The following is a 19,295-nucleotide window of genomic DNA, read 5'->3' as shown; positions in this document are numbered from 1 at the left end:
GGCAAAGGCAGATCCTTTGGGCACCGGAGCAAACAATGGATGCATGCCTCCCTGAAGAGCAGTCGAGACATAGCGTTCTCTGCGTTTGTTCTTGTAGTATCTTTTCTTTCGCCTTCGTCCTCTATGAACTGCAATTATGATGTCCGCCGATATTGGACAATACCCAGAATCTTTATCCCTGAATTACAGTCTAGAGAAGCGGAAACTCCGAATTCTGATATTTTGGTTCCTGGTATTCATAGACTCAGTTGCCCTTCCCATCGGGCTCTACTATCTTCTCACCCGATGCACGACTTTGTCCACCACGACCAGTATGATGACCTCCAAGGTTTGCGACTTGAGCATCTAAATAACTGTTCTGTCTGGCAGTTTTTAATATATTAACCCTGACCCTGTTCGGTACTTTTGTTACGGAAACATTACAGAGATCGTGGAGTCTGTGGCGAAAGGAATCCAAGGTTCGCGTTCGCAACGCAGGCCGCTACTATGTGAATAATACCTCAACCTATCGCTTCACTCCACACCCTGTCTAGTTGCGAGTTAATCTAACTGGGTCCTCCTAGTTCGATTTCACCCACTGGAATATCCTCGTCGCCTGGGTCATTATTATTGCCGAACTGGTTCTGGGAACCATCACCGACCCCCCCCTGGATACGCATGCTGGCTGTGCCTGTGCCTTCGCTCTTCTTTATCTTTTCTATCGAGATGTTAATCTTCGAGTTCATGTACGTTTTGAAGATGTCTGTCCCATTCCGCATCTCCTCTATCGCGAAAGGCGACCCAATGCGGCCCGCTCTCTATCCACTCCTCGAAGACATCATCGCGGTTGATGGAAATGGAGGAACAGAATTCCGGGACCGTTTAGATCAACGCTACAATGCGAGTCCTCCATTCCGTAACATGCTACATCGATTGACGATACTATGGATGGTTCCTCAAATGCTGGTGGCCGGGGGAACGTTAGCTGGGATCGTGATTGCTAATAATGAGCTGGCTTACACGGTACGTATACTTATCTCCGAGGTTGATTGTGAGACATAAGGCTGAGGTTATGTGGGTGATACTGCAGCTTGGCTGGTCAGTCCCTGCTATTTGGGCAGGAATCTGGGCTATGGTAATGGTGGTCTGTGTCAGGGTAGAATTACGGCGTGACCGGCATTATTGGGACGGGGTGCGACTGGCCCAACAGCTGCAGATGGATAGGCCCTACATCTCAGAAGTTTCGGCTCAATTTGAGGGAGAACCCACCTAAGTGCACTCTAGACAATACTGTTTGGCTGCGACGGTAGGATGACACGGGTGGTAGACTATATCATGTCAGAAGGTCGAGAGTTTTTATTCTCACAATAGTGAATATGCATAGAAATGTTCCTAGATAGAGGTGGAGTCAAAAAGGGGGCACATGAGGAGAAGGAGGCTATGAGGTCAGAGGTGTTAGGCATTCTGGTTTCCTACCGCCAATTTTCTACGTATCTTTTTATTACCCCTCCCTTAGATCAATCAAGCCTATGTAGTTTAACTGGCTTGGTTTAACTATGCGATGAAGCAGTGCTAGGCATCAGTTTACCAAATTAACCCGATGTATGGTCATAGAGACCTTATGCGTTGATGCGTTGCCGAGGGCTAAACCCAGGCGAGTGATATGCGGAGAGAATATTCCTATAGTAAGCAACAAATGGATTATTAGGTCAGAGTGTACTTGGTGCCCTGTGGCAAACGACTTGACTACAATATAGTCATGATCACTAATATCTTGATGATCCCAAGGAAGTCAGTTTCAAAGGACCGCCGAACACCGAACACCGAACACCGAGAAGTATCATCTACTACATTTCGGGGTCCGTGGACGGGAGACTACAAGCCAACCCAACATTTATGGCATATCATACTTGTGGCGAGGAAGGCTATATTACCATGAAGCAGCTAAAGAAGAGAATGATACTTCATCTTTGCATTTAGCACGTTGATACATTGCATCCGGACAGATAAATCTGTAATAGGAAGCCATGAAAGTTGCCGAGCGCATTCCCGGACCTAAACGTAAGCACGAAAAACTTGTTATCAGCTCAATCACGCAAGGCCACTTTATATGCTCATTCTCTTACTGACCGTTCATTTCTTCAGCCCTTCCAGTTGTGGGAAACCTGTTGGACATCGACCTTGAGCATGGTCTGCAATCCATTATTGCATTCGCAGATAAATACGGTATCTCGATTTCCAATCGTCTATGTGCTCCATACATTGATAGGGAAGCTCTCTAATCTGGCGGTTTCTTCTAGGACCCCTCTTTCAGATCACTATCAACGGTGAAAAGCAGATCTTCGCGACTAGCCAGGCCCTGGTAGATGAGCTCTGCGACGAATCGCGCTTCCACAAGGCCGTAGTGACTGGCCTTGAGATCTTACGATTGCTGGCCCACTATGGCCTCTTCACAGCCTACCATGGAGAGCGCGGCTGGGGGATCGCTCATCGGATTCTGGTACCTGCCTTTGGCCCCCTACGTATCCGGAACATGCTCGACGATATGAGTGACGTAGCGCAACAACTGTGTTTGAAGTGGTAGGTATCTCTGGATTCAAAGTTCAAGTAGCTAGATTATCAACTAACGAATGTGCTCGATTTCATGGTCGATGCAGGGCTCGCCAAGGAGGTTCAACCAGTATCAATATCACCGAACACTTCACACGCCTCACTTTAGACACTATTGCCCTCTGCACGATGGGTTTCCGGCTTAACAGCTTCTACAACAACGAGACCATGCACCCATTTGTTCAATCCATGCTGTACGTCCTGAAGGAAGCCGATGTCCAGGCTAATCTTCCCGGGATTGCAAATTCAACTCGTGTTTCGACACAGCGGCGCATGCATAAGAACATCGAGGCGATGAGGACCATGGCTCGCGGCATCATCCAGGAGCGCAGAAAGAACAAGAATCCAGTTGATGACATCCTGAACACGCTCTTAAACGGGAGGGACCCAGTCACTGGTGAAGGCATGAGTGATGACTCAATCATTGACAATGTCATCACCTTTTTGATTGCTGGCCACGAAACAACTTCCGGCCTGCTCTCGTTCACGTTCTATTTTTTGATCCAACACCCCCACATCTTGAAGAAGGCCCAAGAAGAAGTCGACGAGACTGTCGGCCTGGCCCAGATCTCTGCGCAGCACCTCGCAGAGCTTCCGTATATTGATGCCATATTAAAAGAGAGTTTGCGCTTGATGCCTACTGCCCCTGGCTTCGCTGTCACACCAAAGAAGACGGAGGTTCTGGGCGGGAAATGGATGATCAATGCCGGCCAACCCGTCAATGTCCTACTGCCTGCCTGTCTACGAGATCAGAGTGTCTTCGGACCCGACGCAGACGAGTTCCGCCCTGAACGTATGCTGGCAGAGAATTTCTCTAAGCTGCCTCCCAACTCGTGGAAACCGTTTGGTAATGGTGAACGAGGCTGCATTGGCAGGGCTTTTGCTTGGCAAGAAGCCCAACTCGTGGTTGCCATGATTCTACAAACGTGTGATTTGGTGCCAGACGACCCGTCCTACCAGCTGCGCATCAAAGAGACTCTCACCATTAAGCCAGATGGATTTCGGATCCGTGCCCTACTGCGCCGCGGTCAGACTGCCACTGGGCTATCTCGACGTAGCATGTTAGTGGCGAGGGATGGGAGCTCAGGGGAGTCGTCAAATCATCCCGCCGAGGCCCGCGGAGACCACGCACCAGCAAGAGGGCAGCCGGTTTCCTTCTTCTACGGCTCTAACAGCGGAACATGCAAAGCCCTCGCCCACCAGTTAGCATCGAATATGATGTCCCGCGGATTTACTACCCAGAAGCTGGCTCCGCTAGATAATGCCGTCGACAACCTACCGAGAGATCAGCCAGTCACCATTCTAACAACCACGTACGATGGGCAGCCCACAGATGATGCGAAGAAGTTTGTCGCCTGGCTCGAAGCTGGCAATGTTCCGTCTCTCCAGGGTATATCTTACGCTGTATTCGGCTGCGGCCATCATGACTGGACTCAAACTTTCTATCGCATCCCCATCTTAATTGATGACCTGATGCACAAGGCCGGCGCCACACGCCTTGCGCCACGAGGTGCAGCTAATGCGGCAGTCAGTGATCTCTTCTCGGATCTGGAAGCATGGGAAGAAACAAGTCTGCTGCCCGCTCTTAGAGAGAACTTTCTCCCATCCAACAGCACCGACTTCGATCCGCTCAACCCCCACCAGATACAGCTTAGTCTCAGTAAGCCCAGGAGGGTGGACCTGCACAAGGGTCTTATAGAGGCAAAAGTGACTGCTGTCCGGGTCTTAACAAGCCCCGACACCCCGGAGAAGCGACATCTTGAATTGCGCTTCCAGGGCGACACCAGCTTGCGACCAGGTGATCATCTCAATATTCTCCCAGTTAATCCGCCCAGCACCGTCTCGCGAGTCCTGGCGCAGTTCAACCTCGCACCGGATTACAACATCACAGTCAATTCATTCAACACACTTGTTCTCCCCCAAGCCACACCTGTGTCGGCATCCGAGCTATTTAGCTCGTACGTAGAGCTATGCCAACCAGCGACACGGAATGTATGTCCATACAAGCACGTCTCTCCAACTCGAAACACTTGGCTAATTGCGAAAATCCCAGAACCTCAAAGCACTCATTGCAGCCACACAATCAGATCCAGACAAACAAGAATTGAACCGCCTGTATGATTCATACGAATTCATAGTCCGGGACAAACGCGTCTCAGTGTTGGATCTCCTTGAACAGTTCCCCTCTATCTCCCTTCCTATCGCCGCTTTTATCTCCATGCTCCCAGCTCTCCGCGTCCGGACATATTCCTTATCAATGGCTCCCTCGTTCAAACCATCCCACAGCTCGCTCACCTTCTCCGTGATCAACGAGCCAGCATGGCGCGGCAGTGGACAGCATCTGGGCGTCGCATCGAACTACCTTGCATCGCTCACATCAGGGTCCATTTTTTACTTCTCTCCACGACCAGCCAAGGAGTCTTTCCATCTTCCGAATGACCCTTCCAGCACACCTATCATCATGGTCTGCGCGGGTAGCGGTCTAGCCCCTTTCCTTAGCTTTATACAAGACCGCATGGTCTTGAAACAGCAGTACAAACCACTCGCGAAGGCATTGCTGTTCTTTGGCTGCCGTGGGCGCTCCTTGGATGACCTTTACCATGAAGAATTATCTGAGTTTGAAGCTGCGGGTGTGGTTGAGATTCGGAGAGCATACAGTAAAACTCCGGATTTCGACATAGCCAAAGGATGTCGATATGTGCAACATCGACTGGTGACGGAAGGTCAAGCCATCCTGTCTCTTTGGTCACAGAATGCTATAATCTATGTCTGCGGCTCGACGAACATGGCCAAGGGGGTCGAGGCCGTGTTACAGAATATGTTGGGCCCTTTGCCAAAGGAGCGATATGTTACGGAGATCTTTTAATTGCACATGTGTTCGGGTTGTGATGAAATCTAAATGGCAAATGTAAGTAATCTTTCATATAACAACAGTCCGAGTGCTTTTCCAAGATTGATATCAGAATTTGTTGGAGTTCTTCGATTGCGTTGATAATTATTTCGAGACAATTGTTTCTCATCGCACTTAGCCGCCGTCACCTAGAGTACAAGTAGCCACTCTTATTCCTCAGATCCCCATACAGTGGAATTTCAACATGCCTATCCCCGCTAGAGAAGTCCTTATGCCATTCATTGATTTGAACCGTAACCATTGAACTCACACAAACATAGTACACCTTATGAGAGATTTAGTAGGAAGGAGGAATCTATCAACTTGAACGGGAAGATACTTAGTGTCTACGATGCATACGGCCTCAATACCAGTACTCTCGAGTACAACAACATACAGCTCTTATCTTTACACTTCTAAAAATGGGTTATTCTGAAACAATCACCACTATAAACGGACGAATGGCGAGCCGTCCTCGGGATTCGGACAACAACTTCAGTTCATGCTTTCTTACTTCGCAGCTCGGCGCTCGGGGCTTGGCTTCCCAGCGGCCTATACTTTAAAACACAAAGTTCAACGGCAGTCTTCGCACGATGGAAAAAGAAGATATAACCTCCGATTTAGATCATCTCTATTGAATTTTAGAAATAGCATATCCAACCCACCACTCCAACCAAACCATGACCCCCCCTCTCACCCTACATCGCATGACCACCTTACAAGGCCTAGAACCACTATATCACATCGGAGCAGATGCTTTCCGCGATAATCCAGGCATAAACTGGTTCTATCCTGGTGGTCGCGAACATCCCGAAGATTTCATCGTGGCATGGAAATACCTTCTATTGCAGGAGTTCTTCGACAAGGGAAAGTATATCCTTGCTGCCTCGATCCCTGATCCAGATCAGGATGATACTAGTATTTGCGTTGAGAGACGGCCGGGGAAAGTTGTAGGGTTTGCTGTTTGGGAACGGAGGGGGGATTCTGAGGCTGCGAGGAGTTGGCAGGGGGGTGGGGTTTTGAAAGGTGTGTATCATTGCTTTGGAGTTTAATGTGATATGCTCTAGAACTAATGGCTGCATGTCCAACCAGGTCTCAAAAGACTACTCCTCAATCTACAGATCCTTTACACATTCTATTTCGATACACCACGCCGATCCTTATCCTGGCCCAGACTGAGGCATTTCGGACATGAGCTCGAGGCAGCTAAGGCTAATCAACCGAGCGAGTCGTGGTATCTCAGCAATCTGGCCGTCAGCTCAACGGCTCAAGGGCAAGGGGTGGGAAAGAAACTCCTGCAATGGGGGATTGATCGATCCGAGGAGGAGGGTATCCCCGCTACTTTGGTGTCTACTGATGCAGGGCTTGCTCTGTATACGAGTAGGGGGTTTAGGAATTCTGGCTGGTTGTTCTTTGATGATGGAAGACAGAAACAGACGGTTATGAGGAGGAATGTTAAGTATGTGAGATTGGATTAGATGTTGATTTAGTTATGTTTCTTCGGTTCGGCTTATTTTATGATTTTGTACATATTTGTTGTTGGGTTATATCTGATAATGATAGTGAGTATACTAGCAGTTATCTAGGTACGGACTTCGTCCCTGAATGGCATCGGTGTAAGGAAGTCTTTTTAGGGGGGAAACTTCAAAGGCCATAAGCCATAATCACCTGCAGATACCTGCGAGCCCGTAGAATCCGACATATGTACAGCTGAGTCCACTCGTTCTATTCCCGACCATCCAATCTAGAAATAATAGATCTGCAGATATATTCTATTCGTCTATGCGTTTTGCTCGTGGTCGCATCACAGCTAGGCGCAAAACCCAGCCACGTCTATAGTATGTCTATTTCTCGCATCAGGCCGGTAGGCCTATCCTCTCTTTTCCCCTCCTCCGGGCATATCTCAGTAGACCCGTATCGGGTCGGTGTTTTCGTTCGGACAACTTCAATCACCACCCGGAGACCCGCAGCCTAGACAGCCACAGCTATCTGTAAATCAGGGAGTTCCGGAAGCGTAGGCGAACTGATAGGCCATATTCAAAAACCATAGCAAACTTGGCTTACTTCTTGATTCCAATGACTGCCAAGTTTCTCGGACTCTCCTTGTACTCAAACACCGGCTCAACCCAGCACTCCTTCACGGAGTCGTGTTCCCGCAGGAATTGCCATCTGTCAACGACAATGATGGCCTCAACCAGAGCAGCACTGAAAGCCATCAAGCTCCAGACCACGCTCAGGTTCTTTTTCGCATACCAGTAATCCTTCACGTAACGATCGAAATCTTCCTCGGTCAAATCTGCCATGCCTGCCTTGACCTTCTCGCCGAAGTTCGGGTCGCGACCCAGCTTCGTCACTGCAGCATTGGCATACGCGGAGAAGGAAACAAAGGCCGATTTCCGCAGGGACCCTACAATCAGAGGGTTTCCGGCATCTTCAGGTTCCGTGGATTCATCGTACAGATTGTCTGAATTGTCTGGGTTCTTGGGCTTCGCAACTACCTTGCGATCCACAAGCATGCGCTGAAGCAGACTCCGATAGAAGTGGCGGGTGAAGAAATCTTCGCTGTCTTTCTTGCTCCAGTTGTACGGGGCCTGTAAGGACATGGAGCGGGCGGTGATGTTGAGCTTCATGCCCGTTCCACTTTCATGTTCGTAACCCTCGAAGCGCTTCGACATCGGGAAGCCATGAGGGTCGTATGCAACTGCATCCTTGGTCAGACGGGGATGCATCGAGCGGAGAATGGGAAGCTTGTAGGTAGCAGGACCCAGTCTCTCAGTGACCAGATTGTAGCAACATCCGATCATAGCAATGGCTTTAACGGAGGGATTCAGGGTCAGAGACCGTACTCCGTGATGGAGAAGGTTGCCACAAGAATGTAAAGAGATGACCATGACGTTAGCATCCTTTGATCCGCCTTGAGCTTCAGTCTCCCCTTCGACAGGCTCAGTCTCGATGACGTCTTTGATAATGGGCTCGAGGTAACCGTCCTTGATCTCATGCTCAATGTAGTCCATTTTACCTCGAGGTTTCTCCGGATCGACTTCCTCTTCGGTGGCAGTTTTCGGGGCATTGCGGTAGGGAGCGAACCCAATCTCGCCAGGTGCGAGACTGATATCACGGAAGACGTTGATCATGGCCATATCCTCTTCACCACCTGCCGCATCGCTTGGGCCCTCTGTAGCATCCGCCTTCAGATTGGCGGATTCCTGACGATCGGCATCCGTCTCTGCAGGCGCATCCGGTTCTGCACAAGTCTTGCAGTTGACCAATTTCTTATTGTACATGTTGACGCGTTTCTTCTCCTGCAGCTTCGCATGAATATCCATCCCCTTCGCGCCGCTGATGAATTGATGCTTCCGCTCAATGGCAACGATGTGTCTGTTGTAGGGAGCACACGCCAGCGTCCGTCCGAGGTAGCTCTGGCCCGAACCGAAATCGACAATGTGTGTAATGGGATCGCCCCGTTGTTCATTCACCGTGTCACAGAGCGAATCGACGTATTTCGAAAAGTGCGCGACCTCGTGATACTTCTTGACATTCATGCCAACCGCGATCTTCCTCGGGATCGTCGGCGTTCCGGGCTGCGCGGGGGTGAAATCCCGCCCCAGACTCAGTCGACGGATCTGATGGATATACTCCAATAGGTCCAAGGGAGGCAGAGGCGCCCCGCGCCACTGTGCGGTTGACTCGCCGCCACGCGCAGCAGCCTCCCGACTCTGGTCTAACAGAGGCCGGATGTCATCCCGCAGAAGCAGGTCCAGAATGTCTTGAATATCATGCTGGTCGAAAAAGGTCCTCCAGTGTTCCGGCAACAGCGAGGTATACAGGTCAGGTTCTCGGGTCAGGAAATCGAGGATGTGTACACCGCCGCAAAGATGCCTGAAGATGGCGGAAGAATTGGCGAAAGACAGGAGGGCCTCGACGTAGGCATCCGGATCCGTCCACTCTTCGGCGAGTGGGAGGGGTTGCGACGGAATCATGCGTCAGGTGCGATTGCAGCGAAATCGGGCTAGACTGGGATGGATATGCAGGATGACATCCGAACCGGATTCAGGGATTGTGAAGATGTCTGACGGGGAGTCCAATGGGCGAAAAGGACAATGCGGGAAGGAGGGGATGAAGAGACAGACAGAACAAACAAAGAAAAGAAATGGGGAGGAGTAAGAGAGAAAGAGAGATGTGGTGGGGTGATTTGCTATCGATATACACGACCCCGAAATTTTTCGAGGGGCGATCGATAGCGAAAAGGCGGATGTGGTTTAGCCGTGGTCGGACCCACCGACTAAAGCATCCAGTCAACAAACATTATTCCATCATTAAGGGTGGACGGAGTCTCCGGGTCGGGAAATGCGGAGATGGAGGAGGAGGGCAGAAGAGCGGATGGATCCAAACTCGACTCATCAATCATCACCACCAACGTTTATTGAACTTCCTGACCCTCCTCTATCTCCTTTCTCTTCTTTCTCCCCTATCTATTGGTCCCTGCAATTCTGACAGCAATACTATCTCCTTAGCGTGTCTGACTGTCCTCTCTCCCGGTTGAACCCCTGGCGACCACTCCAAAGGGCACTATTGAAACTATCAGGGCTAGTGAGTCCTGGAAAGCCGCTGATCGCATGCTTGACCATACATCGACCCTCCATGTGTCTTCTGCGACACTCAGCAAAGACACTAGTTCGTCCTGTCCATCGTGCTACGTGTGACTTTGGACCCTTTTGAGAATTCAGAATTTGTGTCCAAGGCAAACAGCAAAGTCGGGCTGGTGCTGGCAACCCCAATTCCCTGTCCCTACTACTCTCTTTCTTTCTATCTGTCTATCTCCTCCAATCCCCTTCCACCCGTAGTCTCTAAATCGCCTGATACCCTGAAACGTGGTCAAGACTTGTCATCATCGTCCAAGCCTAGTCCACCCCAGAAATGGTACCACGTATTATATAAGAAAGGTGACCAGTCAGCTTACTGTCATTCGGTTGCTGCATTCTGCATCCTGCGTACTCAGCCCTCCGGTATGCACCACTGCAGCCAAGCGCCCAACTGATAATCTGCCAACGCGTCACACCGTCTGCGCTTGATATCAGCCAAACGGCAATATTTCCCCTTACTGCCAAGAAAAAGAAATAGCGAATCCCTCGGGCCCCGTTATTAAAGAAGGCGATGTCACGCCTGCCCGTCTAGATCCTGTACCACTCAAAAGGGTACATTTCAAGTGCCGCTCCAACGGTAAGTCGGGATGATCTTCCGGAACAAGACGATACACAGCCAAGCTCCTCCTCCACAAATGCGCAAGAGACGTCCTATACTGATCCGCCTCCTCAAGCAGATGTTGACCTCATCTCCGAGGCGGGAAGCCCTTCCCTTCGGCTTCGTCGCCGATGTGCTCTTTCAGATCATCATCAATGGCGAGGTGAACACCATCTTGACGCTCTGCCGGTTGAACCGCGCCACATACGAGACCATCAAGATGTTGGAGCCGCATATCTGTGGCTGGTTTATGCGCTTCCATGCGCTGGAATTCGACCCCATTCTTACCCTTAACCCGTGGACGGGAGAGCAGAGCACACTAACTGTGCACTCCCTCGTAAGGTTCTTCCAGCGCCACAACATCGCCAAGGACTTATCGCGACATATTGTACCATCAGTGTGGGGACCTTTCTGCGATGACGGAACTCCAGAGATGGACTTCGAAGCGGAGTTACGCCTTGCCAACCGGTTGGAACGAGGGTTACACGTCCTCTTTCACATGGCCGACATTGCGCGTGACACCGAAAGGCTGAAGCCTAGCAGGAAGCCACTGGCCCCTGTTGTCAGTGGGCGTCTCTTCGTGCTCGGCAAGATGTTGGACGAGTATGATGAGCTTCCCCAGCACAGGAAACAGTTGATGCCATTCGAAGAGTACACCAACCACGTCTATACGGTTCTAAAGTGGGGATATGTGGAGGCCGATATTGGCCGCAGGCGGCTAGAGTTCCGAGGATGGCTTGACGAACAGACCGAGATCGACTTTCACGCGTCTCTGCGAATGTTGCGCGAGCTCATGGAGCGTATGCTTCTCCGCCACGGCCCCAAGGACTGGCACCGCGACGCCAAGAACGAATATAGCGTCATATCCTGGTTTCTCCTGAAACAACCGCCACGGTCACTGGCGAAGCTGTTCTTGAGTCCTCAGAACGACTGCTGCGATCTTGATGTGAAAGCTACTGATTGCGGTGTTAGGAAGTGCTATTTCTCAGACCCGCTCGACAACTACTGGAAAGCCTGGAAGAATGTGCCCGACCTAGGCTGCCAGGATTGTGACTGCAAGCGACGAGTCAGAAGTTGGAGCGTCAAGCCTGCACTCATTGATGCCCGAGGAAGAGAGTTTAATCGTGCTGCAGAGCGATACCTGAGGGAGATGTGGAGTCAGCGACACGTCGGCCTCCATCGTGCTTTTACCATGGGCGTTTTCACCACAGTTATTGGATGAGCTGGGATCATTCTGTCATATTATTCTTATCTGAACGAACTTGGAAGAGAACAAGAATGTCATCATTATTTACTACACAGTAAGACAAGAGGCCCATCTAGACATTCTAGATAGATCTTCGATATGGCTCCACGCCGCCTTCTTCACCGCCCGCAACCCCGGGCCTCCGTAGTAATCGGCTCCGGATCCTCTCAACCCAATCAACATCACTATCGCCGCTATTCCCAACCACCAAGCATCTCTGGAAGCGTTGTTTGACCCATTGTAACTATCTCATGATCTTCCCCTAGCATATACCCAACTACCCAACAACCATGGACCACACAGACCCCTTCCTCCAAGTCCAAGCGTAAGTTTCTCTCCCCCTTATTGATCCATTCAATCTACAACCCATCAAGCCAGGTAGCTGACGTAGCACCAATCCAATGCCAACAGCGACGTCCTCTCAACCCTCCAATCCACACGACCTCTTTTCTCCTCCTATCTCCGCATTCGCTCCCTCGCCAAATCGCCCAATAACCCAGAGCTCCAACAAGCGCGCTCCGAGCTCGAGACCACCCTCACCGATCTAACCGCGGACCTCGACGATCTAGTCGAGAGTGTGCGTGCAATCGAGCAAGATCCATATCGATTCGGTCTAGAACTGGAAGAAGTCCAGCGCCGACGAATTCTCGTTAACGATGTCGGTGCCGAGGTGGAGAAGATGAGGGAGGAGTTGCAGAGGGCAGTTACAGCTTCGAGTGGTGGGAAGGGCACGACTGGTGCGCTGCCGAACCCGGCTGACTTTGATAATGTCTTGTCGCCGTCGGCGGAGGATCAGGGAGATGATTACTATGCTGCGATGGAGCAGCAACGACAGATGGAGTTGATGCACGAGCAAGATGAGCAGTTGGATGGGGTGTTTCGCACGGTGGGGAACCTGCGACAGCAGGCTGATGATATGGGGAGAGAGTTGGAGGAACAGGGGGTCATGATAGATGAGGTGGATACGTTGGCCGACCGGGTGGGCGGCAAGTTACAGAATGGCATGTCGAGGCTGAAATACATCATACGGAAGAATGAGGGTAAGTGGTGACACTCTGACATTTTTACATTGTGCCTTTTCGGAAGAAAACGTTGGCTGATTATCAATTAGATACAATGTCATCCTTTTGCATTGCCGTCCTCATATTCGTTTTGGTCCTCCTTCTCATCCTGCTCATTGTTCTTTAAGACATGGAAACATATGGTTACAACTGCGTTATTCAAGACAAGACACGGTGATATCTTTAGACCTTGGTCTTCTTGCGGGGACGGTCGTTCTCGTCCTCCTCGTCACCCGAGATATCAAGGTCGCTGTCGTCAAAGTCGACCTCCTCGATGTCCTGATCCGTGACTGGAAGGAGGTCAGCTTGGATTTCTTACGGGATATGAAAACCACTCACCATAGTACTTCAAGGCGTTGGGCCAGAGGTCCTCGGCGATCGCAATAGCGAGCTCCTCACCACCAGGGAAGACCTCAATGTCATCGAACTCATCCTCAATGTCGTCATCCTCGTCATCATCCTCCTCATCATTCTCGCCCTCAACAGGTTCGCCCTTGAGGAGCTTCTCAAACCTCTCGTTGTCCTCCTTGGTCGCGGTCTCGGACTGCTCAGCAGTGACATCACTGCCACGGTAGCCGAAGAAAGCGAAGAAGCTCATACCACCGGGGCCATCCTCGGGGAGCTCATCCTCATCATCACCCATCTCCTGGTCCTCAGCCGCCTCAATCTCGTCCTTCTTCTCAAGGACCTTGGTGAACTCAGGCAGCTTCTTGCGGTCTCCGCCCTTTTTCTCCGCCTCAGCAAGGTCGCAAGCAGCGTCCAACAGACCCTTGGTAGGGTCCTGGTCCTTCTTCCAGTTGATGCGGACAGGCTCAGAGACCAGACCGTCCCAAGTGCGCTTGTGACCCTTAGGGGTGGTGATGACCTGCTTGCGCCAGTAGAAGGTCTTGACGAGCTTCTCGTTCTCGAAGTAAGGGTTCTCATCGCCGGTACGGAACTCGAAAGTCAAGCGGAAGCTGCGGGGCTCGCCCTGGCCCTTCTCATCGATCTCGAAACGCTCAACGGTCAGGTTCTTAAGAGTCGAAGCGAGAATCGTAGCATCGGTCATGGTGATGTATTCCTCGACCTCGGCGGGCGCATTGAGCATGACACGAGTCCAGAAGGTGTCGCGCAAATCCGGCTCGGCGATGACCTGGGTGCGCTTTTCGAACAGAGGACGAAGCAGGAGAGTAGACTGGCGCACTATATACCCATTAGTTAGATTAGATCCTATCATCAAATAAACAATAACAACCAACCCAACAAACAACCCCCAAATAACCAAAAATCAAGAAATAGAAAAGAAGAAATTAGAAAGAACATACACTGCTCCACCTCCGCCCTAGCAAACTGCTCCTCAATCAAAGAAATCTTCTTCGCCGTCTCCTTGCTCACCTCGGGGCGCTGAATGCGCTCCAACAGCGACGTGTTAGCTTGTTGTTCCTCAGCAGACATGATGATGGCTGTTATCTATTTTCTTTTTTTCCAATGGATTGAATAAATAAAAAAAAGTGTGTGTATGAATAAATGGTTTTGTATCCCAAGAATAACAATAGGGGAGTGGGTATATATATATATTATATAGGTAGGAAGAGAGGGAAAAAAAATTCTGATGGTTTCAAAAAAGTTTACTGGTTGGTTACTGCGCGTAGTAGTACTCAGTAGCACTAAGTAAAGTATGGTCAGTCAGCGCGCGGGCGCGGGCGCGGCTGAGACGGGCGGAAGTTGCCTACGTAGTTAGTTTTGTTGGTTAATTAGCTACGGAGTACTTAGGTAGGTTTATCCGTAGGTAGTTAGTTCAGGGGAGATTAGTAACTATGCTATGCTTATGCTCTGCTTACTGTATGCTGTTGGCTGGCTGGCTGGCTGGCTAGGCTGGTTTGGGTAGGTTGCACGGGAAGGTACTAAGCTGTTAATTTAACTGCATTGGGTTAGTTACTTTGTAGCATTAGGATTAGTAAGGGGTGTTGATGATTCCGGAAAATGACTGACTAACTTGCTAGTTGGTTAAGCAAGTGCATGGAAGGCAGGATTATTAGCCAGTATTATTATCTAGTAGGAAAGAAGGATTGGAAGGATGGTGGGATGATCCGTAAAGTACGTCGTGAAGTGCAGGCAGCATGTCATTTAATTCGAGTAATAAATGATGATAAGGAGGTAAGTAAGTAGGTAGCACGGAGGTCTCCGAACGCTGCGTTTCCCCTACGGAGTCATGGAGCAGTAGTACTCCCCTCCCCGCTAACGATAGGGAAAGACTGACTGACAAGTGACCATCACATCAATAGTAGCAAACAATGTAAGACATTATACTACTCCTCCAATACTTGTGTCAGGTGCTTACACTGCTTACTCTTTATTCTGCGATAACTGCCACAAAATCTGCACTACACTTATCTTACACCATACATTATTAAATCTACCCACTGTAGTAAATAGTAAGTCAATAACGTTATCATCAACCACACACTTACCTACCTACCTACCTCCACAGGAAGAGAATGTTCCAGCCCACCTCTTCATCAAACTAGACTAACCCACGCCACAACAGGGATCGCTTCGGGCGGGTTTTCCCCAGCAACTCGTTGCTTTTTCCGGGAGATCTGCTTATCGGTGGCGAAAAACAGGCTGGGGGTGCGGGTTAGCTTCGTTCGGGGTATAGTTTAGTATGTAGTTTAATTTCAAGGCGGGTTTGGAGGTGCTGCTTGTTGTGATTTATACTCCATGGATGGAATTTCGAGATCGATCGAAGCTGTGATTTTGCTGGCAATTCAATCGCATCAGTCAAGTAAGGGGTTAGTGACCGCAATGAAAACGACAAGTAGCATGTCTGGCGGACTGAGAATGAGCTTAGTCCATTCCAAATATTAGCTTTGCTATCTACCCAAGTCACCATGGGTCTTGAGTATCAATCCAGCCAGTCAATCAATCAATCAAATCACATCCCTTCATCAGGATACTCAAACAAACAAACAAACAGCCGCCGGTGCGATCATCACACCCGAGGGGAATAATCGGCAAACACATAAATGCAGATCACTTGAAATGCATAGTGAAGAAGTGAAAGAAAAGAGAATGAAAAAAGAAACAGAAACAGAAGCGTAACAAATAGTCAAAATAAACTTTTGGCGGATTGGCCTCCAATCCGACATGTCCATCATCATGCCTGCAAAATTCGTAACGTGCGTTTCAACCAGCAACCCATTAATATAGAAACTTTTTCCGCGGTGAGATGAGATGAGATGAAATGGGCCCCATCATGACAACCACTCCTGCGTCTTCGTCTTTCCCATTATGGTATAATTTTTCCGTCTCCCAAAGATAAGACCCAGGCCAGTTCGCCAGTAATGCATGAAATAAAAAACTCAGAAATGAAAAGAAATTGAAGGAAAACCAGAGAGCACTGAACGCAGCGGTGGGAGTGAGGGACAGGACAACCGGCCGGTTTCGGCTTGCGCTCAGACAATCGATGTAACCTCTTTATCGAGCCAATCGCGCCCATCGCTGAATTGACCTTGCGGCTGCCCTCCCCATCGCTCACCGGAGTGCAACACAGCACGTCAGATCGCGCCATCACAACATCCAGTCCAGCCCGTTCGCTTCCTCTTCCACAGGGAAGACTTCGCGCGCGTATTCCTCCATGTCTCGCCAGCCCTGCCACAGGTGCCGGGCCTCATCCGTAACACGCAATGATATGACCCCTCCGGGACCCTGCATCATACCCGCACCCGCACCTTTGCCATTGGCTGGGCCCAGGCCCTTCGGCGACCCGGCCGCAGGGCGGGAGAATTCGGGCTGCGGGAAGTAGGGTGCATCGCACTGTCCAAACACCACCTCAATGGCTTCCAATTGTTCCCGATAGCCGGGCGGGATGTTGACCTTGACTTCGACCTTGGGCACGCGAACGTAGCGGCATGGGCGACCGAGAGCGCGCGAAAATGCCGCACAGACCTGGTTCGGGGAGAGCGTCTCGAATGTGAGGGCGATCCTGCGGTAAATCAGCTATCAGCTCCATGTTACCCTCCGATGAATGACCGAGAAAGACCTACCGATGACCATTCCACTTCTTGGGCCCATCCTTGAAGATCTGCAGCAGCGCCGGTCCCACATCATGCTCAGCATCCAGCCAGGGGAGAGGAATATCCGGGTCGAAAGGTGCGTGCCACTCAAAGCTTCCGTCCTGCATCAGCTCCATCTGGAAGAGGGGGTATGGTAGACTTGTAAAGTTGTTGTTGTAGATTCCGGCGTAGACGAAAGTCGAGGGCAGACCGAGTTGACGAATGTAATTCTCCACGGTGAACTTGGGAGCCCAAAGGGGCACCGGAGGCCACGGTCCATGCACAGAGTGGTCGGGCATACTGCTATAGACGTAGTGTTGAATGGTTCCTGCTCGCTTGGCGGCATCGGCCAAGGCGCGTCCGATCGCAACTTCGTCGCCAGACTGGGAGGTGGTGTTGATGAACGCAAGATTGGCCCCTTGGAACAGGGAGTCCATCAGCTCTGTGTTGCCCAGAAGGGGGCCCTGGAAGAGAGTGACATTGGGCAGGGTTTGTAATTCCTCCGCGATGAGGCCTTTGAGCGAATGGATCTGAGCGCGAACATGGTGGCCCACTGCCGAAGCGACACGGATCAGAGACGCCGCCTGGCGACCCGTAGCGTTCACCACGGCAATGGTCTTTCTTTGTTGTGTCATGAGTTATAGTGGGAGGGGGGATGTATTGTGAATGCGGGTGCAAGAGATAATTCTCCGCGGTAGGAGGAGAATATGGTAGAAGGGGGGGGGATTTAAAAAGTAAAAAAAAGATGAAGAAAAAAGTATGCGGGGTAAAAGTAAAGCAGGGGAGGAAAAGTGACCAGCGGACGAACACGAAGTAAGTCTAAGTCGGGCAGTCGAGCAGATCTGGAGTCGGGTCAGGTGGCCTCCCAGAATGGGAAATTGAGTCAATGCGAGACCGATTTATTGCCAACTAGTGATTTTGTGGAGGTTGAAGAGGCAGCAGGTGTGATCGTGTGTTGCAGTTGTCGAGAGAATTTCTTGCGTAGTAGTACGAATACCAGTTGCTGTCCTAGACTGCTAGTGGTGGTACCTTGACGAATGGAACAGTGGGGTAGTTAGACGGAGCAGTTGGCGGAGGCGCGCACGAGGGACGGAGAGTTATATAGCTCAGTGGGATAAGATTGCCTGGGGAGACAGTTGATTTGACAATGCCGCAATCGAAGATTTCAATGGTGCAAGACGATGACCGGTCAGGCAGCTGTTGTTTGTTGCTGCAGTTGCTGTGGTTCAAAAAGAAAGCGCGGGACACTAGTACTACTTGTACAAAAAAAAAAAAAAAGAGAATCCCACCACCGGAGAAAAAAAGATCGATGATGTTGGAGACAACGGCGGATGATGAGATATTAGGTGCTCCAACTCCAGACCGACACAGCCGGGCTGCTCGCCAAAAGCCAGGTTTTTGTTAGTTAATGCAAAGCAGCGCCTCCTCCGTTGCAGGCACGGATCTCCCTCGTCGAGAGGATAATATGAATAATAAGAATCACCGAATGCTCCAACGAGGCCGAACAAGTGGACACCCCCCAGAGCCGGTCTGGCGCACCAGGCAAGGAAATGACCTCACACAAACTGAAGGTTTTTCAGTCCAAATGCACCAAAAAAATAAAATAATAAAAATAAAAATAAAAATAAAAATAACACAGCAAAAGCAAAGATCAGTAATAATCTGTTAATTAATTTCGCTGCAGTTTGAATCGGAATATGGCGAAATTGGCGGGAAAAATAGAATAATAAAAATTCAACAAAAAAAAAAAGAGCCGTGGATCAGGTCTAGTGCTTGGTTCCGAGATTCGCACCCACAATGACCCTAATCAGCCCTGTTGGTCAGGGGAGACTGCACAAGCTTTATCAGATTGGGGGGAGAGGATGACGATGAAATACAATTGACGAAGGTGTCAAAGGGAAGATGCAGTGACTACGTAGGAGGTAAGGCCTTATAAAAGGGACAAGCTGGTCTATGAACCGAAATAGAAACCTTCTCCCCCTTTCTAGGACAAGTCGGTGTGTTCGATGCCCACGTATCTAGGGGGGCCTGGAAGCGACGTTGTAGAGAAGAAAGAAAGGGAAGTAACTGCGGTCTGTGTGCTGCGGCAACGGGGACCCGATGAGCCCACGACGACTGTCGGCTGGTCTGGATTGGGATCGTCTGGGGTTTGCATCTAACATGGGAGGTGGTACCCATGAGTGAATTTCTTGACTCCTCCCACAAGTCCCCGTCCACTGGGAAAATCCTGGCCA

The 19,295-nt window shown here is 50.3% G+C and overlaps 7 protein-coding genes across 7 annotated transcripts; 4 read left to right on the top strand and 3 right to left on the bottom strand.

The window, feature by feature from the left end:
• Positions 1–136: 136 nt before the first annotated feature.
• On the top strand, positions 137–1,641 carry BO87DRAFT_394685 (uncharacterized protein; the record flags this gene model as incomplete). The annotated part of the gene is made up of 5 exons (XM_025625136.1): positions 137–311; positions 370–532; positions 564–1,002; positions 1,070–1,171; positions 1,594–1,641. The coding sequence occupies 5 exons, from the start codon at positions 137–139 to the stop codon at positions 1,639–1,641; spliced, it is 927 nt and encodes a 308-aa protein (XP_025482507.1).
• Positions 1,642–2,006: 365 nt separating this feature from the next.
• On the top strand, positions 2,007–5,455 carry BO87DRAFT_353313 (bifunctional cytochrome P450/NADPH--P450 reductase; the record flags this gene model as incomplete). The annotated part of the gene is made up of 5 exons (XM_025621230.1): positions 2,007–2,040; positions 2,125–2,205; positions 2,280–2,559; positions 2,637–4,581; positions 4,643–5,455. 5 exons carry the CDS (start codon positions 2,007–2,009, stop codon positions 5,453–5,455), a joined length of 3,153 nt encoding a protein of 1,050 aa, XP_025482506.1.
• Positions 5,456–6,063: 608 nt separating this feature from the next.
• Positions 6,064–6,957, top strand: BO87DRAFT_451752 (GNAT family N-acetyltransferase; the record flags this gene model as incomplete). Its single annotated transcript, XM_025628472.1, has 2 exons — positions 6,064–6,505; positions 6,572–6,957. The coding sequence occupies exons 1-2, from the start codon at positions 6,160–6,162 to the stop codon at positions 6,955–6,957; spliced, it is 732 nt and encodes a 243-aa protein (XP_025482505.1). The 5' UTR covers positions 6,064–6,159.
• Positions 6,958–7,337: 380 nt separating this feature from the next.
• Positions 7,338–9,752, bottom strand: BO87DRAFT_219653 (uncharacterized protein). Its single transcript, XM_025618676.1, has one exon. It carries the CDS (start codon positions 9,457–9,459, stop codon positions 7,540–7,542), a length of 1,920 nt encoding a protein of 639 aa, XP_025482504.1. The 5' UTR covers positions 9,460–9,752; the 3' UTR covers positions 7,338–7,539.
• Positions 9,753–10,709: 957 nt separating this feature from the next.
• On the top strand, positions 10,710–13,154 carry BO87DRAFT_384175 (SNARE domain protein; the record flags this gene model as incomplete). The annotated part of the gene is made up of 4 exons (XM_025624682.1): positions 10,710–11,930; positions 12,233–12,291; positions 12,378–13,006; positions 13,078–13,154. The coding sequence occupies 4 exons, from the start codon at positions 10,710–10,712 to the stop codon at positions 13,152–13,154; spliced, it is 1,986 nt and encodes a 661-aa protein (XP_025482503.1).
• On the bottom strand, positions 13,014–14,661 carry BO87DRAFT_374073 (histone chaperone napB). Its single transcript, XM_025622707.1, has 3 exons — positions 14,332–14,661; positions 13,367–14,209; positions 13,014–13,317 (listed from the first exon to the last, which is right to left on the bottom strand). Exons 1-3 carry the CDS (start codon positions 14,459–14,461, stop codon positions 13,211–13,213), a joined length of 1,080 nt encoding a protein of 359 aa, XP_025482502.1. The 5' UTR covers positions 14,462–14,661; the 3' UTR covers positions 13,014–13,210.
• A 1,576-nt stretch (positions 14,662–16,237) lies between these two features.
• On the bottom strand, positions 16,238–17,952 carry BO87DRAFT_219599 (NmrA family NAD(P)-binding protein). The gene is made up of 2 exons (XM_025618675.1): positions 17,053–17,952; positions 16,238–16,991 (listed from the first exon to the last, which is right to left on the bottom strand). Exons 1-2 carry the CDS (start codon positions 17,694–17,696, stop codon positions 16,577–16,579), a joined length of 1,059 nt encoding a protein of 352 aa, XP_025482501.1. The 5' UTR covers positions 17,697–17,952; the 3' UTR covers positions 16,238–16,576.
• Between the last annotated feature and the right edge of the window lie 1,343 nt (positions 17,953–19,295).

Source organism: Aspergillus neoniger (genome assembly GCF_003184625.1).
Source record: "Aspergillus neoniger CBS 115656 unplaced genomic scaffold BO87scaffold_7, whole genome shotgun sequence".
NCBI classification, from domain to species: domain Eukaryota; kingdom Fungi; phylum Ascomycota; class Eurotiomycetes; order Eurotiales; family Aspergillaceae; genus Aspergillus; species Aspergillus neoniger.
The sequence above is the reverse complement of the archived record's forward strand: the minus strand, read 5'-3'. Positions and strand labels throughout refer to the sequence as shown.